The 18,956-nt window shown below is 33.6% G+C and overlaps 1 protein-coding gene across 11 annotated transcripts in view; it reads left to right on the top strand.

Moving 5' to 3' along the window:
* MYCBP2 (MYC binding protein 2) overlaps nt 1-18,956 on the top strand; it is a 173,245-nt gene that overhangs the window by 75,467 nt on the left and 78,822 nt on the right. For all 11 annotated transcript variants that reach the window (XM_050333825.1, XM_050333831.1, XM_050333830.1 and 8 more), the window contains 16 exons: nt 214-386; nt 1,530-1,655; nt 1,752-1,879; nt 3,574-3,665; nt 4,697-4,831; nt 4,913-4,996; nt 6,281-6,377; nt 8,170-8,362; nt 8,972-9,246; nt 10,200-10,421; nt 12,037-12,228; nt 12,872-13,078; nt 13,822-13,953; nt 14,493-14,671; nt 17,432-17,574; nt 18,604-18,704. In XM_050333825.1, coding sequence (XP_050189782.1) covers nt 214-386; nt 1,530-1,655; nt 1,752-1,879; nt 3,574-3,665; nt 4,697-4,831; nt 4,913-4,996; nt 6,281-6,377; nt 8,170-8,362; nt 8,972-9,246; nt 10,200-10,421; nt 12,037-12,228; nt 12,872-13,078; nt 13,822-13,953; nt 14,493-14,671; nt 17,432-17,574; nt 18,604-18,704 — 2,479 coding nt within the window. The remainder of the gene's footprint in view (nt 1-213; nt 387-1,529; nt 1,656-1,751; nt 1,880-3,573; nt 3,666-4,696; nt 4,832-4,912; nt 4,997-6,280; nt 6,378-8,169; nt 8,363-8,971; nt 9,247-10,199; nt 10,422-12,036; nt 12,229-12,871; nt 13,079-13,821; nt 13,954-14,492; nt 14,672-17,431; nt 17,575-18,603; nt 18,705-18,956) is intronic.

Here is an 18,956-nt window from a genome sequence, read left to right as displayed (position 1 = left end):
TAGAATAAGAATGTTTTTGTATCTTTCCATTTGCTGGAGTGTTAAACTCTTAAAGTTTATATGTATTTGGTGTAATGATGTTCAGTTTTAAGAGTTTATACCAGCAGATCTACATTTTACATTAAATAGCTTATAAAATTTAATTATTGATTAGATTTTGTGTTTTTTTCAGTAGATGAAAGGTTTTTTTCATTCTGTTTTTTCTTGCTCTAGGTTTCGACCAAATGCTAGGGAACTCTGGAGTTACAATGCAGTAGTTGCTGATTCCAGACTTCCATCAGCTCCTGACATTCAATCCCGGTGTAGTATTTTGAGTCCAGAACTTGCTCTACCAACAGGTTCCAAAGCTCTGACCACCAGATCTCATGCAGCTTTGCACATTCTAGGTATACATTTATACTTGATGAGTCAGAAGCTTAGATGAAATAAAATTATGTAACTAAATGTTATAAATGTAATAAATTAATTGTGGTCTAACAACTTTGACTTTTTTTCAGTTAAAATTTTACTTTGTAATTAAAAATATACTTTGTAGTTCTCACCATTGCTTTTAACTCTTACAAGCTGGCTGATAAGCATTAATTTTATCGGAATAGTTATCTTCTGCCATCTTAATGTTAGAGGGTTTTAGAGTTCTGGTGGAACCTGCTCTTAGAGGTCAGCATAAAAAAGTAAGAAACCCTCCTAGGTGGTTTTTTTGGAGAGTCTGCAGAATGAAGTCAGTACTCTTAACTTGGACTCTCAAAAAAAACCCCAAAAAAACCAACCAAACCCAGCATAAAATAGTGCTCTTTATTAAGTTACTTTATTTTAAAGTAAATGTGTTATCTAATATTAAAATATACTCTTTGCAGTTTTGTATAATGAGTCACTAAGAGTAATATGATTTCCTTTTGTAGTCTAAAAAGCCTACCAAAACAAACATTAATTCCACTGTGTTAGTGTATGAACTGGCCATGTGCAGCATACCCAGTGCTTCAAAGCACAGCTTTAGAAGTAAATTTAGCTCACTTGTTCACTGATTGTGATGAGTCACCAGTTCATTGACCTGTTCCCTTCACTGTGTGTTAGAGATGTGATAACTTTTAACTTGAGCAGTACTTTTTTGTGTCTGACTCAGAGTAAGGCCTGTTAGGTATCCCATGTATGAAACAAATTTTATGAAGATATTAAAATCTGTCCATAATTCAGTTACTACTTCAACTCTTTGGGTAATAGAGTAAGTGTAAAAAGGAAAAAAAAAATGTTACTGGCAACTTTTATACCATTGTAAAAGTTGCAAAGCAGGTTTAATCATATTTGTTTGTTATTCTGGAGAATAAATAAATTTATCATTAGTAGCAAACCTTGAGATTCAGCAACAGTGACCTTTGGCCTAATCAAAACTATAAAGATACTCAGTAGCATATGTGTGATTTGGAGACAAAACAAGCTTTCTTTGATCTTCTTTATTAATACTAATTTCCATTTCACTGATTATAATCAACAGGGAGAATTTTTTAGTTCTTTTTTCTTTTGCTTCCTTATAGGTTGTCTTGATACTTTGGCTGCTATGCAGGACTTAAAAATGGGTGTAGCAAATACGGAAGAAGAGACTCAAGCAGTAATGAAAGTTTATTCTAAAGAAGACTATAGTGTTGTTAACAGATTTGAAAGTATGTACACACTAAAATTTTATAGTGCAAACCAATCAGGCTTGCAGAACAAAAGACCAAGATTAACTATATTTTTATTGGGTTTTTTTTCTGCAGGTCATGGAGGAGGCTGGGGTTATTCGGCCCACTCAGTAGAAGCTATCCGTTTCTGTGCTGATACGGATATTTTGTTAGGTGGTCTTGGTCTTTTTGGTGGTAGAGGTGAATACACTGCTAAAATAAAGGTAGGTTTTTTGACTTTTGTTTTAAACAATGTTATATCTCAAAATCAGAACTTTAGGAATGTCATCTAAAACCGTGATTAATTTTATTTCTTGATGAATGAGTGGTTGATTATTTATGAAAAGCATTATGCAGATAATAAGTGGGTGAAGTAGAGATCTGAGAATTACCATTATTAATTGTCATGAATTTGCCCATTCTCACCTTCACTAAATGCTATGTCATTTTAGAGGTATCTTGAGCAGGTATGTCAGTGAGCCCCATGGTTCTGTGGCCTGTTTATACGAAGTTCAGAGGTCTACCTGCAGAAAACTGGTGTTGTGGGCTTCATGTTAAAATCACATCCTATGCAACAGGTGTGGAACTGTTTCTCAAAAGCAGAAATATAGTACTTATCAGTAGCCATTACTTCCCGTTATCTCTACCACTTCTTTATCAGACTGGAAGAGGCTGTCTCTGGATAGTTTCTAGGGTGGGATTCTTCAGCTGAGTGTGAATGGCACCAAACACAGTTAACTATGCTTTGTGCCAAATATAAGGATGATTATGGCTTGCTTTGTACCCAATGTAAGTATGATTATGGGTGGAGCATGTGTGCTGATTTAAAATAAATGAACCTGGCTTTGGATAAAGAAACCTCACATAAACATACAGTGTGATAACAGAGCTCTGGTTTCTGATAAATGTCTTCTGGTCCTGTATTTAATAAGGATTTTCGTAACTGCATGAAAAACAATTGTAAAGGAAGGTCTAATATCTCTCTGAGATTTATATTACATATGTATGTTCAGAATATGTTATTGTTACTTGTCATTTAGTGGGTTACTGAATTTTCTTTCTCTATTTTCAGAAAAATAGGTTTGTATTAGGGAAATGGATGACATATGCTTAGCAATAACACTTGCATAAGACAACAGGAAATCCAAAATAAGTAGTTGTGCTTTACTCTGGTTTAACATAATGATTAAGAATTGCAAATAATTAAGGGCAGCCAAGAAACTTAATGTTAGTCCTGCCCTTTTTTGTTGTTTTTAGTACTAAAGGCAATAACTATATGAAAGCGCTCTAGTATTATCTTTTCAATTTGTTTCTGATTGTTTAGGATTTGCTTATTGCCAAGATAAGATTTACCAGTCCTGCGACAAATTGTGTATTAAATAGGTATTTGCAAGAGAAGTCACAGACATGTATTATGGTCCTTTTTCAAACTCATCAAACTGTATAAATTATTTTTGAGAAAGAAAACCAAGTTCATCTTTTGTCCTGGTCACCAACTGTTTATGATAATGTTGACTAGTTCTGCTAAACTGTGAAGTGGTCCCTTTCCAGAGAAACTGAGTATATCTTATAACTATATAAGATATATAAGTGCATTTCAGTCTGTGATTCAAAGCCTGCACCTTCTGCACCACTTTGCTTTTTTTGGAGGCTCTGCATTTACTTTGCTTGGAAGTTCCTCCACTTAAAAATATATTTGGACCTAAGGCTGGGAGGTCGGAGTCAATTGCTATTTCTTAACAGTTAATGCCTGACTTCCAAATGGGAATTTGCCTGTCAGTGATCATAAATAGCAGTGATTTTTGGGAAGAGTAAAGAAGAGTAGTATACAGTTTCCAGAATGCCAGACAGGAAAAAGTGACATTATGAGGTTTCTAACACCTAAGACATAATTGGACCTCTTTTCTTACTTCACCAGTTGTTTGAATTGGGTCCAGATGGAGGAGACCATGAGACTGATGGAGACCTTCTTGCTGAGACAGATGTCTTAGCATATGATTGTGCTGCTAGGTAAGATGTTTAGCTTACCTACTCTACCTGTGTCTTGATTTTTATTTTTGCTTTCTTCATACACATTTTAGTATCACTTTAAATATCCTGAGAGATGACCTACATTATTAGAATTTTGTAGCAAGTGACATAAAACTTACACTCAAAAGTGTGTTGGGGGAAGTAGTAAAACCAAATATCTCATCAAAGCATTATGTTATTTAAATTAAAAGAAGAAAATTAATCTCACTTTTCCTCTTGTATAAATCCAAGTCAAATCCCATATTCCTTTGAGATAAGACAAAATGTTGCAGCAGCTTTTTTGCATAGTTCTATCAAAAGGATGCTTTCAAGCACAAATTGGTATTTGCATTAAACTACTCATCATTAAGCTTACTTCAGTAAGGAATTATCATAACCAAAAGAAGAGTTACTGTGCTTCAACTCATTAGAATACAAGCAGCTATTGCTTGAAAGGTTTTGTGCATATGGATGGGGTTAGCTATGTTGTAGATGCTTTTTCATTCTCTGTTATGACATAATTTCAAATTCAAACAATGTGATTATTTTTGTCATGTTTAATCTTATATATCAATCCCCTAAATATATGTTCTTTATATTCCTTTCCTTAATATTCATTGTAATTACTAAGAATTTTTGTATAAGCTCTTATAATTTGCAGAAATATTCTGAAATTGAATTAATACTATGTAATTAATACCTTATAAGTAATACTTAACTTGCAGTATTTTATAGTAAATTAATTGGTTTTGTGTGTTAGTTTAATCTCTCCTTGCTCCGTTTGATATCTGAGTGTTTAACTATAGAAGATCAAGCTAGACTTAAGCATTTGTAGGTCCTTCTGAATTACTATTTTTTAATTTCTACAATATTTTTCAATTATTTTTGAGGTTTTAATATAAATAGATGTGATATTAATTAACCTAATTCCATTACTTTTCAATTTTCTTTTATAAGCAGAGTGTAATTTCTTAAAAATTAATCTAAAAACTAATTCAAATATAATTTTTTTCAAAATTTACTTCTCCCAGAGAGAAATACGCAATGATGTTTGATGAACCAGTACTTCTACAAGCTGGCTGGTGGTACGTAGCCTGGGCAAGAGTGTCAGGACCTAGCAGTGACTGTGGATCTCATGGACAGGCCTCTATTACTACAGATGATGGGTATAATTTTTTCTATATTTTTTAATGCAAAAGAATAGCTCTAATATGACTTGAATATTAATTGGATTATTTCTCTTTCAGTGTTGTATTTCAGTTTAAAAGTTCCAAGAAATCAAATAATGGTACAGATGTTAATGCAGGGCAGATTCCGCAGTTACTATACAGGTAATAATTTGACTTCTATTCAGAACAATTTATTGACATGTTTTTTAAACAGAAACACAGAAGTTGTTAAAGTAACCATGTTTCATGAAAACATTATTGTATTAAGCTAAGAAAATCAGTGTCTGAAAAAATTATGCAAAAAATTAGTGTCTTTAAGAAAAGTGACGAATCTATTATGCCAACATTTACTACTTAGATATTTTTCTTGCAGTCATTCTGCTTTAGTTACAAGACTTTAATTTACATCTATAGAACCTCATGATTTCATAAAATGTGATTAGTATTTTTTGTAGTTGGAAAGTACTCTATTCAGTAGCCCTCAGTTTAGGAACAGTGTACTATCAACAGGTGATTTTAATGAAAAAGAAGGCAAAACCAACAATCAACTGTGCTTTACAATAAGTTACTATAGACTTATTATTTGCATGAAAAATGTTATTCAACTCTCTTTTAAAAAGCAAGAACTCTTTCACTGGAGCGATAGTATATTTTACAGATTTCCTCAGATACATATAAGACCTAATTCTTATATTCTATGTGTATGTGTGTATATATTTCCTCCACCCACCCACACCTTGACTCTGAAACTTGGAATTTCTTCATACCAGTTCTCTTGTTATGTCCTTTCTAAGTATGTCCTTTTCAGGGTCCCTTCTCAGAACAGGTGACTTCTACCTGTAAGCTTTCTGTCCATAGACCTGTCTCTCCAAGTGAAAGTTTCATTTTGACTGATGCACATGAAGTCCTGGGATGACATATTAATCATTTAGGTGATTTCTCTGGAGAGATGGCTGTAGCCTTGAGGCCTCTGAAGGAAAGAGATGGTTTAAGAGCAGTGAGTGGCACAGAAGGGAAGGTGCTGCAGTAGTAGATGCTGCCTATATTTTTAACCTCCACTTATGTTTTACTTCCACAAAACTAGTGTTCATTAGGGAGTAACATTTCTAGTTTTGATTTTATACAAAGAAATACAGTAAATGCTTGAAATACTTTCATGTAATTAAATCTCAACCTTTTTTCAGTTATCACAGTACTGCCAGTTGAACAGAATTCAAGATATTTGGTTATTGGTCTAGGATGATTAGGAACTGGAGGAAGTCATGCTGAAATTGAACATTTTTGGGTAGTTACAAAACTTGTTTTGTCATTTGTTTTGTTCCACTTCAACAATACAAACAGTAAAAACTAGAAAGAGTAAAAAAACAAAAAAACCAAACCCAAACCAAAAATCTACTAAAAGAAAAAAATTTAGATTGCAAGTTAAATCTAAAATTTTTCTTCCAGATTGCCAACAAGTGATGGCAGTGCTTCCAAAGGAAAACAGCAAACCAGTGAACCTGTACATATTTTAAAGAGATCTTTTGCCAGAACTGTCTCAGTGGTGAGTACTATCAAAAGTATTCTGTGGTTCCAGCAAGTTCAGTCATGGTTAGAAAACTGAAAAATGTGCATGTAGAAATAATGATTATTTTTTCTCTTTGATTTATTAAGCAGAAGGCAGGTACACCGATATGTGAAATACGTAATTTTTTTTACTTTTTCTGAAGATTTCTGATGTAAACCTAAATTTAAGCTAAACTTGGTATTGACCTGAGGATGAGAGCCTAGAAATGTGTTTATTTACAAGGTTGAACTGCTTAGTTTTGTGGTTTTCAGGGGCGGGGGAGGTGTGGGGTATGTGAATTTGGATGGAGTTCATTCTTACTGGTAGTATTCAAAGTACAAGCCTTACTTCCTGCTAAAAATCAATATTATCAGGCGTTTAGATAACTGACAATAATTAGTCACTGGTTAGATTTATCTTCCTCTTGGATTCATTCCAATGTACATTGAGGATCAGGTAGCATTTAATTGAACTTTGATAAACTGAGGTAAGGAGTATTCCTAGGCACAGTGAACTCCAACTATTAATAGAAGGTAGTCTGCAGCTCTTATCATACAGGGAGGTTAGTCTAACTTTGAGAAATACTGTATTTGAAATGCAGTATTATTCAGGATAAGGCCAACTCTGTGTTTTTGAAATACAGTCCCTTCCTTATCTTTTAAAAACAACGATTATTTTCATTTTCATCCTGGTTTATATTTTATACTATGTTACACATACTGTGAGTATTCTCCATATTACATTAAAGTTACTGCCTTTGTGTCTGTGCAGGTTTGCTTCACCTTGCACTAAAGTTATTGGACAGTCATAGTCCAATTTTCTGAATCAGAGTGCTTTCTTTCATTTATATGTTCTCCATCTGTTCAGTGTTCTCTCTTGATCAGGATGATCTTCTCCTGTTCAGGTTTCTTCTGGAAATGTATTACCTATGTGATTTGCATTTTTAGTAATCATACTATCAACATGTTAATAGCTACTCTTAATATATGCTTAAAAATATTTGCATTGAACTATGAACTCCTGTGGCTTTCAATACTTCACATTGTATCCTCTGTGTTCATTATCTTGTTGCTGTTACCCTCACCATAGATAAAAACAGAGGAGAGTTTTGACTTTCTGGAGCATTATGCATTTTATATCTAACTTTGAACAGTCAGTTTAATTGTTGCAACTTGAAGGTGTTCAATACCAAATACTTGTATTTTGCTTTCTGAGATACAACTTCATGAAATTATTGAGCAAACTTAATGGTAGAAACAAAACTTCTTAAATCCTCAAATTTCTTGTGGACTATCATGTACTTCTGTTTAGCTTTCAAGTACTGAAAATGTTACATAGTTGCCATGATCCTGAAGATCGTAACTGTTTAAAGTGAAGACAGCCCTGATAAGTCTTCACTTTATAACAAGAATGTATTATGTCAGAAGTAGGTACTACACTATTATGCAGATGAAGCATGTAAAATTTACTGAAAAATCTCTATTGCAGGTGAATACAAAAAGTTGTTAATTCTTAAACAAGCGAGATCATCATAACATAGCATATGTTATAAATAGCTTTTGTCATGGTATTACAGTGAAGTGCTTGCTACATTCTCAGTGCTTTTTTTTATTCTCAAGCAAAATAGGATTTGTGTGTTGCATGGTAGATATGTGTAGACATAAATATGTTTTAATAATGAACGTGCATATAGATGCTAATTGCTTTTTTTGTGGAACTGATGCTGAGAGGTCATTTCTTGTTTTTTAACACAAAATCTGTCTTTGGTATCCTTCATACTCTGTAATAGGAGTGCTTTGAATCTTTACTGAGCATTCTTCACTGGAGTTGGACAACACTGGTGCTGGGAGTTGAGGAACTTCGTGGACTTAAGGGTTTCCAATACACTGCTACTCTTTTGGATTTAGAAAGGTTACGTTTTGTGGGCACATGCTGCCTGAGATTGCTGAGGGTCTACACCTGTGAAATATATCCAATATCAGGTATTTCTTAGTTAATTTGATTCATATTTATCAGCAAATATTATTCTGCAGGATACTTAAAATATGATCTAAGTATTAATGTAGGATATACTATAAGATGAAATACAGATGGTTTTATTGAAGCAATTAAGAGAATTGCTGTCAGACATGGGATATCTTCAATTGTCTGCATAACCGAATGTCCAGTACCACTTTTATATTATAACTTACGTGTATTTTAAAGTCAATTTCTTGTTTGACTTGTCAACTGAGTTCTTTTGGACTACTTGTACCTTCCTTTTTTTCTTCTCTCTTTACATAGTGTCTGCTTTGGGGGTGAGCACAATTTAAATTTGAAAGACATATCTGTTTTTCATGCCTCTAATTTGATAATACTCATATTAAAACACAGCATATATAATGACAGGCCAGAAAAGTGGGAGTTTCTGATGTTCGCGGGTTTTTTATATGGTTTAAGAACCTTCACTCTTTCACTTTTGAAATCAACTCCTCTGAATGGAGATACATCAATGTTGCTAAACTCCAGTTGTTTTATTTGCATGTGAAATGTGCATTTTAATATGAAAATATTTCAGTTAACTTAATTCTTTTCTTTGTGTAACCTTCTAGCTTCAGCTAAGGCAGTTGTGGAAGAAACGAGCAAACTAGCAGATTGCATTGGAAAAACTAGGACCCTGTTGAGAAAAATTTTATCTGAAGGAGTTGATCATTGCATGGTGAAGTTGGACAATGATCCACAAGGATATCTCAGTCAACCGCTCAGTCTTTTAGAAGCTGTTCTTCAGGAATGCCATAATACATTCACAGCTTGCTTTCATTCATTTTATCCAACACCAGCTCTCCAGTGGGCATGTCTTTGTGACTTGCTGAACTGTTTGGACCAGGTACATTAAAAAAGCACAAGTAAATATTGCAGCTTAGCTTGACCTTTGCTGAAATTGAAACTAAGCAGTATTTAAAACTTTTATTGCTTTTTTTCTTTTATTCTAGTTTGTAACTTGAGTTCTACTTTGGTTTGGGGTTTTTTTGGTGGGTTTTTTTTTAATAATCAGGTGTTAGTTTTCTTTGTTGTTTGACGGTTTTTGAGTGTCCAAGTTCAACAAGAGCCCAGGAACTTAGTCATCCTTAGCTTTAAGATTGTCTCTGGGACAATGAAGAAAATTTTTGGTGCTGGTAACTGTCAGAACCTGCTTTTTAAGTGTTGAAACCATGCCTTGTATGTGCTTATTCTCGGTGCCTTTTGCTTAAGAGCATAGGTGTAGTTTTTTTCACTAATACTTGAATAAGTCCTAATTATTAAATGTTACAACAGAGCTCTGATCCAACCATGTGCATTAGAAGCAGCTGACAATATTATTCTGTAAACAACAACTTTCCAAGTATCTTACTTAATGTGAATGAGCATTCCACATCTAAATGGTGTAGTTACTTTCATTGTTTGCAGTGAGATGAAAACGGTTTGCTGCTTTGCATGAAAATTCATTTATCATATACAATTTCAAGGAAGATTATTTTCTTTAATGTATTAGTCTAATTAAAGTGTTTGGTTAATTGTAAGAAATACTTTGTCTTCAAAGGACACCATAATTTGAAAAATAATATTAAATGGGTTTATTTTTTTAAAATATACCAACCAAGAAATATTAATTACTCCAGTTTTGAAAATCTAAATGCAAAGTTGTGAGAGAAGGTAATGTAAAATTCATAGGAAAGCTTTCTAAACTAAATTATTTCTATAATTATGATAAATCTGGAAAGTTCCTTTCAAAAGTAGTTTCCCTCTTGTTTGCTTGCAGTGCAATGGTTCCATTCTGTTACTATCTGTTTATGTTTTTAGGACATCCAGGAAGCAAACTTCAAAACCTCCAGCAGTCGACTTCTTGCTGCAGTTATGTCTGCTCTCTGCCACACTTCAGTGAAGCTGACCTCTATCTTTCCCATTGCGTATGACGGAGAGGCTTTGCTGCGATCAATGGTTAAACAAGTCAGCACTGAGAATGACTCTGCTCTGGCCCATCGTTTTCCTCTTTTGGTTGCACACATGGAAAAACTCAGTCAGGTCAGGATGTATTCTAAAAATTTAATGACAACTTCTACTTTGCAACAAAAAGCAGTTATACAAGTTGAAGATGAATTTGTACGTTTTCTTTCTAAAAGGCTTATCTCAGAAACTTACTTTTTCCAATTTTCATCTTTTTATCTGAAATATTCCAATTCTTTTTTTGGAGAATGTCTGTTCTTATTTTGAAATATTAATTTGGAAGAAATATATTTTGGAGTTGTATTCTGTTGCATAGCGTTTTGTGCCACAGTTTGTCAACTTTTTCATGTTATCACAAGGAGGAACATGTTGATAGGTTTGGAAGAGTCAACACAGCTTTGGTAATAAAAAATCATGTCTCAAACTGGAATTTCTAAAGCAGTCAACAAAGGAAACCCAGCTCATATAGTTCTAACAAAAGTTATTAAACAGTTTCTTAATAAAGGCTCTTGAATACTGTATTTTTGCAGTTCTGTTATTCTAGAATTGATTTACAGAAATGGAAAGGGTTAAGATGATAATCAACGATACAGGATTACTAAATAATGATATTCACTTTAGAAGACAAAAGGAGTAAGATGGTATGAAATGATGAATGATGCAGGAAGGGTAAATAAATTATAGTTGTTGAGCCTACCAATACCAAAAGTTTTGAGCAAACACAGACCTTAGGAAAGGTAAGTTCAGAAGTTTGCTGCTCTGTTCTCCAGCTTAACCACATATTTTATAAAAATCTCCTGTAGGCCATTATTATGCTAAAAGCTTCCATGGATTTGGAAAGCACCTTGATAAATTAATGAAGAAAAAAACCACCAATGACTGTTAAATGCAAATATAGTATTTATATCTTGGATATAGCTGCCTCTTAACTGCTAAAGATGGAAAGTGTTCTGTGAAGATATCTGTGCAGGTTTGCTTAACCTAATTGTCTTCCATATCTGTTCTCTACTTGGATAGTTTTGAGAGACAGAATGGTGAGGAAAACAGACCTTAGATTTTCATCAGTAGAGCTGATTTTATCTTTCCTCATCAGACATGATTTTCAGTCTGGATAACTGTTATGAAAAACAGTGGATGTCACTGCTAGTAAGAAGGCACAGTAGACACCTAAGCTTAGATTTGTTTCACGTAAAGAACAACTGTTTCTGTAAGCATCCCACCACTGGTTTTCTCTTAACCTACTTGCATAGCAGATTGATTTTACTAAAACTAAAACCAAAAAGCTTTTGAGTTTCTTTCTTTAGACAATGTAGAAGAAATTTATATTAATAGTTCCATAGATAGCTATATATCCACTGTGTTCTAATGTATGCTTATAAAGGCTTTATAGGCTATAAAGCAAAACTCTCTCCTGAGAAGGATACCTATGTAGGATATATCTCCAATTCAATAAACAAAGTGGTCACTACCACATTCAGGAAATTAAAAATATCAGTTCTTTTGACGAGGGAATGCATACTATCATAGGTTTGAGAATTTTTAATTTTGTTTTTTTCACCCTTAGACATTTCTTATCTTCACAAAGTCATAGATTTTTCAATTACCTAATGCTTATAATATGTGAAAGTCTGTGTCTTTTTTTTTCTTTTTAATAATAACAATGCCATTTGTCATTGTTTTTTTCATACTGCAGAGCGAAGAAAATGTTTCAGGGATGACAAGCTTTCGGGAAGTGCTGGAAAAGATGTTGGTCATTGTTGTTCTACCAGTGCGGAACAGCCTAAGAAGAGAAAATGAACTTTTCTCTTCACATCTGGTTTCTAATACCTGTGGGTTGCTTGCTAGTATTGTGAGTGAGCTTACGGCATCAGCATTAGGATCTGAGGTAAAGCTGCTGTAAAATCATTGCTAGAAATCTTTCAGGACAAGTATATTATGAATGTGATACAGGCTGTTACAGGTATTTTGTAGATGTGCAGATAGTTCAAAGATGCTGGAATTCTCAGTGCTCAGTAGCTCAGATATTTTGCATAAATTTAAAAGCATGTATTCACTGTATTAAGGAAGTATTGTTGATAAATAGCTATTTATACAGAATTTTGCAGATTGTTTACAATATGGCAAATTTTTTTTGAGCGCTTATCTTTTTGCCTGCATATCTGTGCATGTATTCAATCAAATATCCTTTTATGAGGCTGTAGCTTTGTTATATGATGGAAAATTATTTGATTTTCTTAAAGGGGTGTCACTGTCTCTGGACTATCAAAACGTTTTTGTCAGAGAAAGAACCAGACTTTTCATAACATCTTGACTGAAAATGTTTTTACCATAATGTTATTATCTTTATCTGTCTTCTTCTTGACTGCACCTAAGGCCACAGTAGTGGCATATTCTAACATTCATGAATTGAGTTTTAAAATTTACCCAGTTGAAAATCTGGTAATCTAATTCACTTAACTTTGCTTTATTAAAGTTTTCTAATGTTTAGCAGTTAATATTTTCTGACACCTGTATTTAACTTTCTTCAGGTTGATGGGCTGAACTCTCTCCATTCTGTCAAATCCACTCCAAACCGATTCACTAAAACAAGTCAGGGAAGAAGCTGGAATACTGGCAATGGATCCCCTGATGCAATATGTTTCTCTGTTGACAAACCTGGTATAGTTGTAGTAGGATTTTCTGTTTACGGTGGAGGAGGAATTCATGAATATGAATTGGAGGTATTAGTTGATGATGTAAGTATTGCATTTGAGAAAATATTTGAAGTAAAGTAACTTCAGAGTTATTTATAGTATGTTTTATAGTGGAATTCTGTAATCTTCTTGTACAATCTAGACTACCACTAAAATGGTGCACTGGTAGTACAGGTTTTTTGTTTGCTTGGGGTGGAGATTTTTGTTTTATCGCAAGCTACATACTATATCTAGTAGGGTCCTAATCTTGGTTATTGTCGTGAACTCTTACTTCATTACTTCTTACAACAAATAATATTTGAAGTATAGTGGGCTTTTCACTTTCTGTAGATAAATGTAAATTAGTAGCAGTTAGCTCTCTGCAAAAACTGGGAATGAAAATAAATTAAGGAGGCCAAGGTAAAACCAAAAATTGAAAAAAAGGATAATAGCCTACTGGTATGGTCAGGCTGTACCTACAGATGTTTCATGTACTGTTGATGTACTCTCTGACAAGCAGCACAAAACTGTACTATGGGTTGTTGTAATGAAGAAAAACCTCTGTTCTTTTACACCTGGTTGTTCACTCTGACAGTTCTATTGTCTTCCAAAGGGCAAGCATAAGTTGCTATGGGAAATTAATCTCTCTTCCTCAGGAGAAAGGCTTTATTATTGAAGAACCTGTTGGTTTTGTTTGTAATGCCATGTGTAAAAATTTATGCCACAAAACATAACTTGCACAATTGCTTGCATGTGTCATGTATTTACATTATAAATGTATTAATGACTCTGTTTCTTTGAATCAGAGTGATCATACCGGAGATGCAACTCATTCTCATAGATGGACGTCTTTAGAATTGGTTAAAGGAACTTATACCACAGATGATTCTCCTAGTGACATAGCTGAAATCAGACTTGACAAAGTCGTGCCACTGAAGGTAAATAAAATAAGCATGCATCTGTAGTTTTCATGCAACTTTTTTAGGTAACAAAAATCAGAATATTTATGTGAATTGTTTGGGGTTTTGTGTATACATTCACAAGTTGATCTTGACATGTTTGCTTTGTAAAGTGTGTTTCACCCTGTAACTGACAAGTTCAAATCATGTCAACCAGAAGAAATTAAATCCCAATTTTTATCATAGCATAAGGTAGATCATAGTTGTTTAATATTTTTAGAATATTTTTGAATATGAAACTTTTTTTTGTTGTGCAACTTGGTAGCTAACTTTCTTGGGTACGTGGTTACTCTTAAAGTAATTAGTAGTAATTTAAGTTATGACCCATAGTTTGGGAACATGGAACAACTTTGATTTTTGTTAAATGCTAGATCTTTTTTGGTTTATTTCACTTGTAGAGTACTTTGAAAAACTTTTCAGACTCTCCACTATTAACGTAAAATAGTAGATTTCCTAATACCATGAAACCATAGATACTTCTTTTATATTGCATACTATTTTTGGCTCTCCTTTTTAAGGAAAATGTGAAATACGCAGTTCGTTTGAGGAATTACGGAAGCCGGACTGCCAATGGAGATGGCGGAATGACCACAGTTCAGTGTCCAGATGGTGTAACATTTACATTTAGTACGTGCAGTCTGAGCAGTAATGGCACTAACCAGACACGAGGACAAATTCCACAGATTCTATATTACAGGTTTGTGTGTTGTGATGATCCATTTCTAAGGAAACCGTCACAGTGTTATTATACCACATCCGTTTTTAAGATGTAACAGAAATAAATGCATCCGAGTGTGTTTGTCGTGCCGCTTCCAGCCTTGTTTTAGGTTCTTGGTCTTTTTGACTTGGCAAATTATTTGGTGGTTGACCTATGCACTGGAATGTTTTTCTCTCTGATTTATTCAGTTATTTCCTCGGTTTCCAAAACCAGTTGTATCATGTAGTGAAGCAAGCTCTATTTATATGGGAACTGTCTCCTCTCTGACTTAAGAGTTCAAAGGTTTAAAAAGAGGAATTGCAGCTGCCTGAAGAAAATCAACTGAAACATCTGACTGTCCTGAAGGGAAGCTTTACTTTCAGCCTTTCAGAATGGCAGTAGGAATTCACTTATGGTAATGCTTTTACAGAAAGCATTGCTTTCATGTTTGAGGTGCTTGCCCTGATGTGTATAAAGACACAATTTTCAAACTGTCAGTACAAGACTGATCAATAGAAGATGCAAGGAATAATAATTTCCTTTTATGTTTGATTATGTGTGAGATGTACCTACCTCATAAAAAATTAAGAGGATAAAATAAGTAGTGCTACAACAAGTGACATATTTTGGACTAACAAGAACATGTTGTTCTTAAGAAAATTTTAAAGAAACTAAAGTATGAAGAAAACTGGGCAGCAAAATTATAGTAATGGTGTATTTGAAGATACAGGATACCTCTAATTTATGTCAAAACATGAGATGGTCTGTGCTTAAAGAATCAACAGACCTCCCTCTAATTAAATTATGATTTATGAAGAAAGCAAAACATAAATCAACAGCCAGTGTTTCTGTGCTAAAATTGTGCAACATATTGGGAAGGGAGGTGTGCAAAGATCCAATTTGTCAGTAAAAACAGTAATTGCTTATTAAAGAATTGAATTACAGTGGTGCTTATCATGACGCTTTCATTGATTTGTTCTCCTGGAATCTTCGACATCTGTGTTTAGGGTATTCCTCCAGCATTTAGAGGAATTTAATGGGAAGTATCATAATTAGGAAGTACCATTATGTAAGAAGGAGGAAAGAAGGCAAGGAAAACTTTTATTTTCACTCCTAGATTGTCTGCTTTTATACAAGCAAAAGAGAAAATTAAAGACAAATAATGATTTCTTTGATCTCAGAAACACAAAGGAGATAATTTCAGTAATAGAAGTTTCAAGGTATTCTAACTTAATAATAAAATAATATATGGAAAAAACCACACCAGAGTCTTGTCTTCAGGTCAGAACAGTCTCAGGTTTTTGTGTTTCAACTGATAAAATTCTAAGAAGCTTTTGAAATACTGTAGTGGCACAACTCAGAACTGTTACAGAATAAATTAAGTATGTTGGGAAAATTTTCAACTGCTGTCTGTAATCACTATGTCTTTTGAAGTTTGCGTGGACAACAGAAACTTAGTGTACCTGATTCTCTACTATAGATATAGACTTAATTTGAGGATTCTCAGTTTGATATATAATGACTTGAGGATTTGATTTGACTACAGCAAAGGAACAAATGTTCAGTCAACTGTTATAGAACAGAGATTATAAGAGTCAGACTGTTTTGTTTAAAGAATACACAAATACAAATAGAATTGTTACTTAGGCATATGTAAAGAAAGGCCATACTGAAAGAAACGTGTTAACACACTTCTCATAAGAGCAGACAAGTTTTGGAGGAATTTGTTGGAAAAGTACTCAGTTGAACTTTACCCCCTGTCATTCATTAATCCAGATGAAAAAGACTTGAGGCTGACAGCAAAATTACAACTCTAGGACACATTGACAAAACAAAATAATCTTTTTTTAAATAATAAATAATTTAAGTCATAGAGAAGGATAGGTATCATTGTTATTCACTGAATTGCTCAGAGTAAAATTTTTGAGCATTCTGAGGTGTGAGTTCTGAATTAATAATGTTCTGGAATGATGTTTTGAAAGATGAGATCTTTCTGGACAAACATAAGATATGCAAAAGACAATAGGAAATTTTGCTTTACATGTTGACTAAGTGATTTTGTTTCTCTGTGTCAGGGCTTAATCTCTGTCATATTGAGGGCTTGAATTAGTTTATAATTGTCATTTGATTGCTTTGAAAAAGCAAATCAAACCACAGCTGTTATATATCTTTTTTAAATGTATATTTAAATATTTTGTGCATTATGTTGTTTAGGAGCACCTAACTTTTCAGAGTGGATTTAAAAGAAAAAACTATTTGTTAAAACCATTTGTTTTAACACAGTTTTAATACAGGATTGTATTTTAAACCCAAAATTAATCTTTGAAATACAGAGGGAGAATTTTTTTTCCTGTTATTCTAGTGCAGAAATATCTATTGAAAAAGTTTTACTTGTTTCTGTATGCATTTAACACTGCTCTGTTTTTATCAAGATAGGTGATTGGCCTTGGAAGAGCATAGCAATTATTACGTTTCTGTGGTTTAAAAAGCATCTAATCAAAAGAAGCATTCCAGAAAAATGCTTTTAAAACTTTTTGCCAAATAAAAATAAAGTTATTCCAAAGGGCTAACACTGAGACATTGCCTCCAAAATATTCACCATGATTTCTTTGATTGCTTTATCATAATAATAATAGTAATACTTCATTTATTACTTTATCATAATTTGTTTTGCTTATTCTGTACCCAAAATCAGTCAGTGATTTTTTTTAATGCAATTTTGTATTTTGTGAACTTACTTTCACTTAATCCACCATCTAGGAGTGAGTATGATGGAGATCTGCAATCACAACTGTTGAACAAAGCTAATGAAGAAGACAAAAACTGTAGCAGGGCTCTTTCTGTCGTGAGTGCTGTTGTACGAGCAGCCAAAGACCTGTTACACAGGGCTCTTGCTGTAGATGGTAAGTCTTGAGAACATTTACCTTTCAAAACTTTTCAATTTGTTAGCAATCAGTAATAGTAGAATACTTCTGAATACCAGAGTTATGTTTTCTCTCCAAAGAATATTTTTCTAACCTTTCATTCCTATAGGTATCAGACTGTGTAACTTCTATGTCATTGAGTTGCACTTGAGATATCATAGGCAGATACCTCAAATAAATTTGCTCAACAATTTAGCAAGTATTATATTAAAGCTGGTAAGATTCTTTGTTTCCAATAGGTCTTCCATGATGGGTTAGTTGCAAATTTTATGCATGTTTTGCACAGTGGTGGTAGCTGGCAGGACTGATGAATGTAATAAGTTTGCAAGCACTTAAACATCTGTTTTTGAGAAATGTAGACAGTAACCATTGTAGTAAAAATGTCCACAATATTACATAGTGTGTCGTTGTTTGTGAGGACGACCAAAATAATAAAACTGGGCATTCTATGATGATGGCCTAAATTCAGCTTTTATTGCTTCATCCAGAATATTACATCTTGTTCTTCACACAGCTGCACTCACACACCGTCTGTAGAATCTTACATACTAACACTATTCTTAGCTCTGTTATCTATAATTTACCACTAGCCTTCACATATGATTGGATGTTCACCTCTTATTTACATTCTTTTCCATGCTGCTAGGCACTGCGGCCTTGCTGCGTCCTCTGACAATAGTGCTATAAAAATTGATTTGAAGTGCTGGGAGGACTTCGTTGTGCTAACTTTTATACCATAGAAAATAGGAACAGAGCTTCACAAAATGCCAAAGAATGCAATAAAATAATGCTCTAATAGGAGGAAACTTTTGAACACAGAACTGTATATAATGATGTGCTTGTCTTGGGTGAACTTGGCAGAACCAGAATTTGACAATGCCTAGATAATGAAAACAATTTTAAGTGAAAATAAAAGTTTAACTCTAGCGGCAAACCAGAAAAATAAGATGTGTTTTGAACAATGACACGTTTATTCATAATACCTGTGTTGTAATTATCTTTATTTAGCTGAAGACATTCCAGAATTGCTCAGTTCTTCCAGTCTGTTTTCGATGCTGCTTCCGCTCATAATAGCCTACATAGGACCAGTAGCAGCAGCTATTCCCAAGGTATGCCCCTCAACAGAAATTGCAGAAGAAATGTGTGAATGCTATGCTGGGAAAAGGCTTACTCTGAAATTCCGAACATCTTGATGTCTTACGATTTTATGAATTTGTGGGTTATATTTGACCACATGACTCATTATGAATTTTCCAAGAATCAAGAACTTTAAAAACATGTAATGACTTTTTTTAACTTGAATTGAAAACATTATGAAAAAAATACCCTAATGAAACAGAGAGAAATATGACAGGATTTAC

This window comes from Myiozetetes cayanensis, unplaced genomic scaffold (genome assembly GCF_022539395.1).
Source record: "Myiozetetes cayanensis isolate MyiCay16 unplaced genomic scaffold, myiCay2020 scf5-8, whole genome shotgun sequence".
Taxonomy (NCBI): domain Eukaryota; kingdom Metazoa; phylum Chordata; class Aves; order Passeriformes; family Tyrannidae; genus Myiozetetes; species Myiozetetes cayanensis.
Note: the sequence above shows the minus strand (reverse complement) of the source record. Positions and strands in the feature narration are given on the sequence as shown.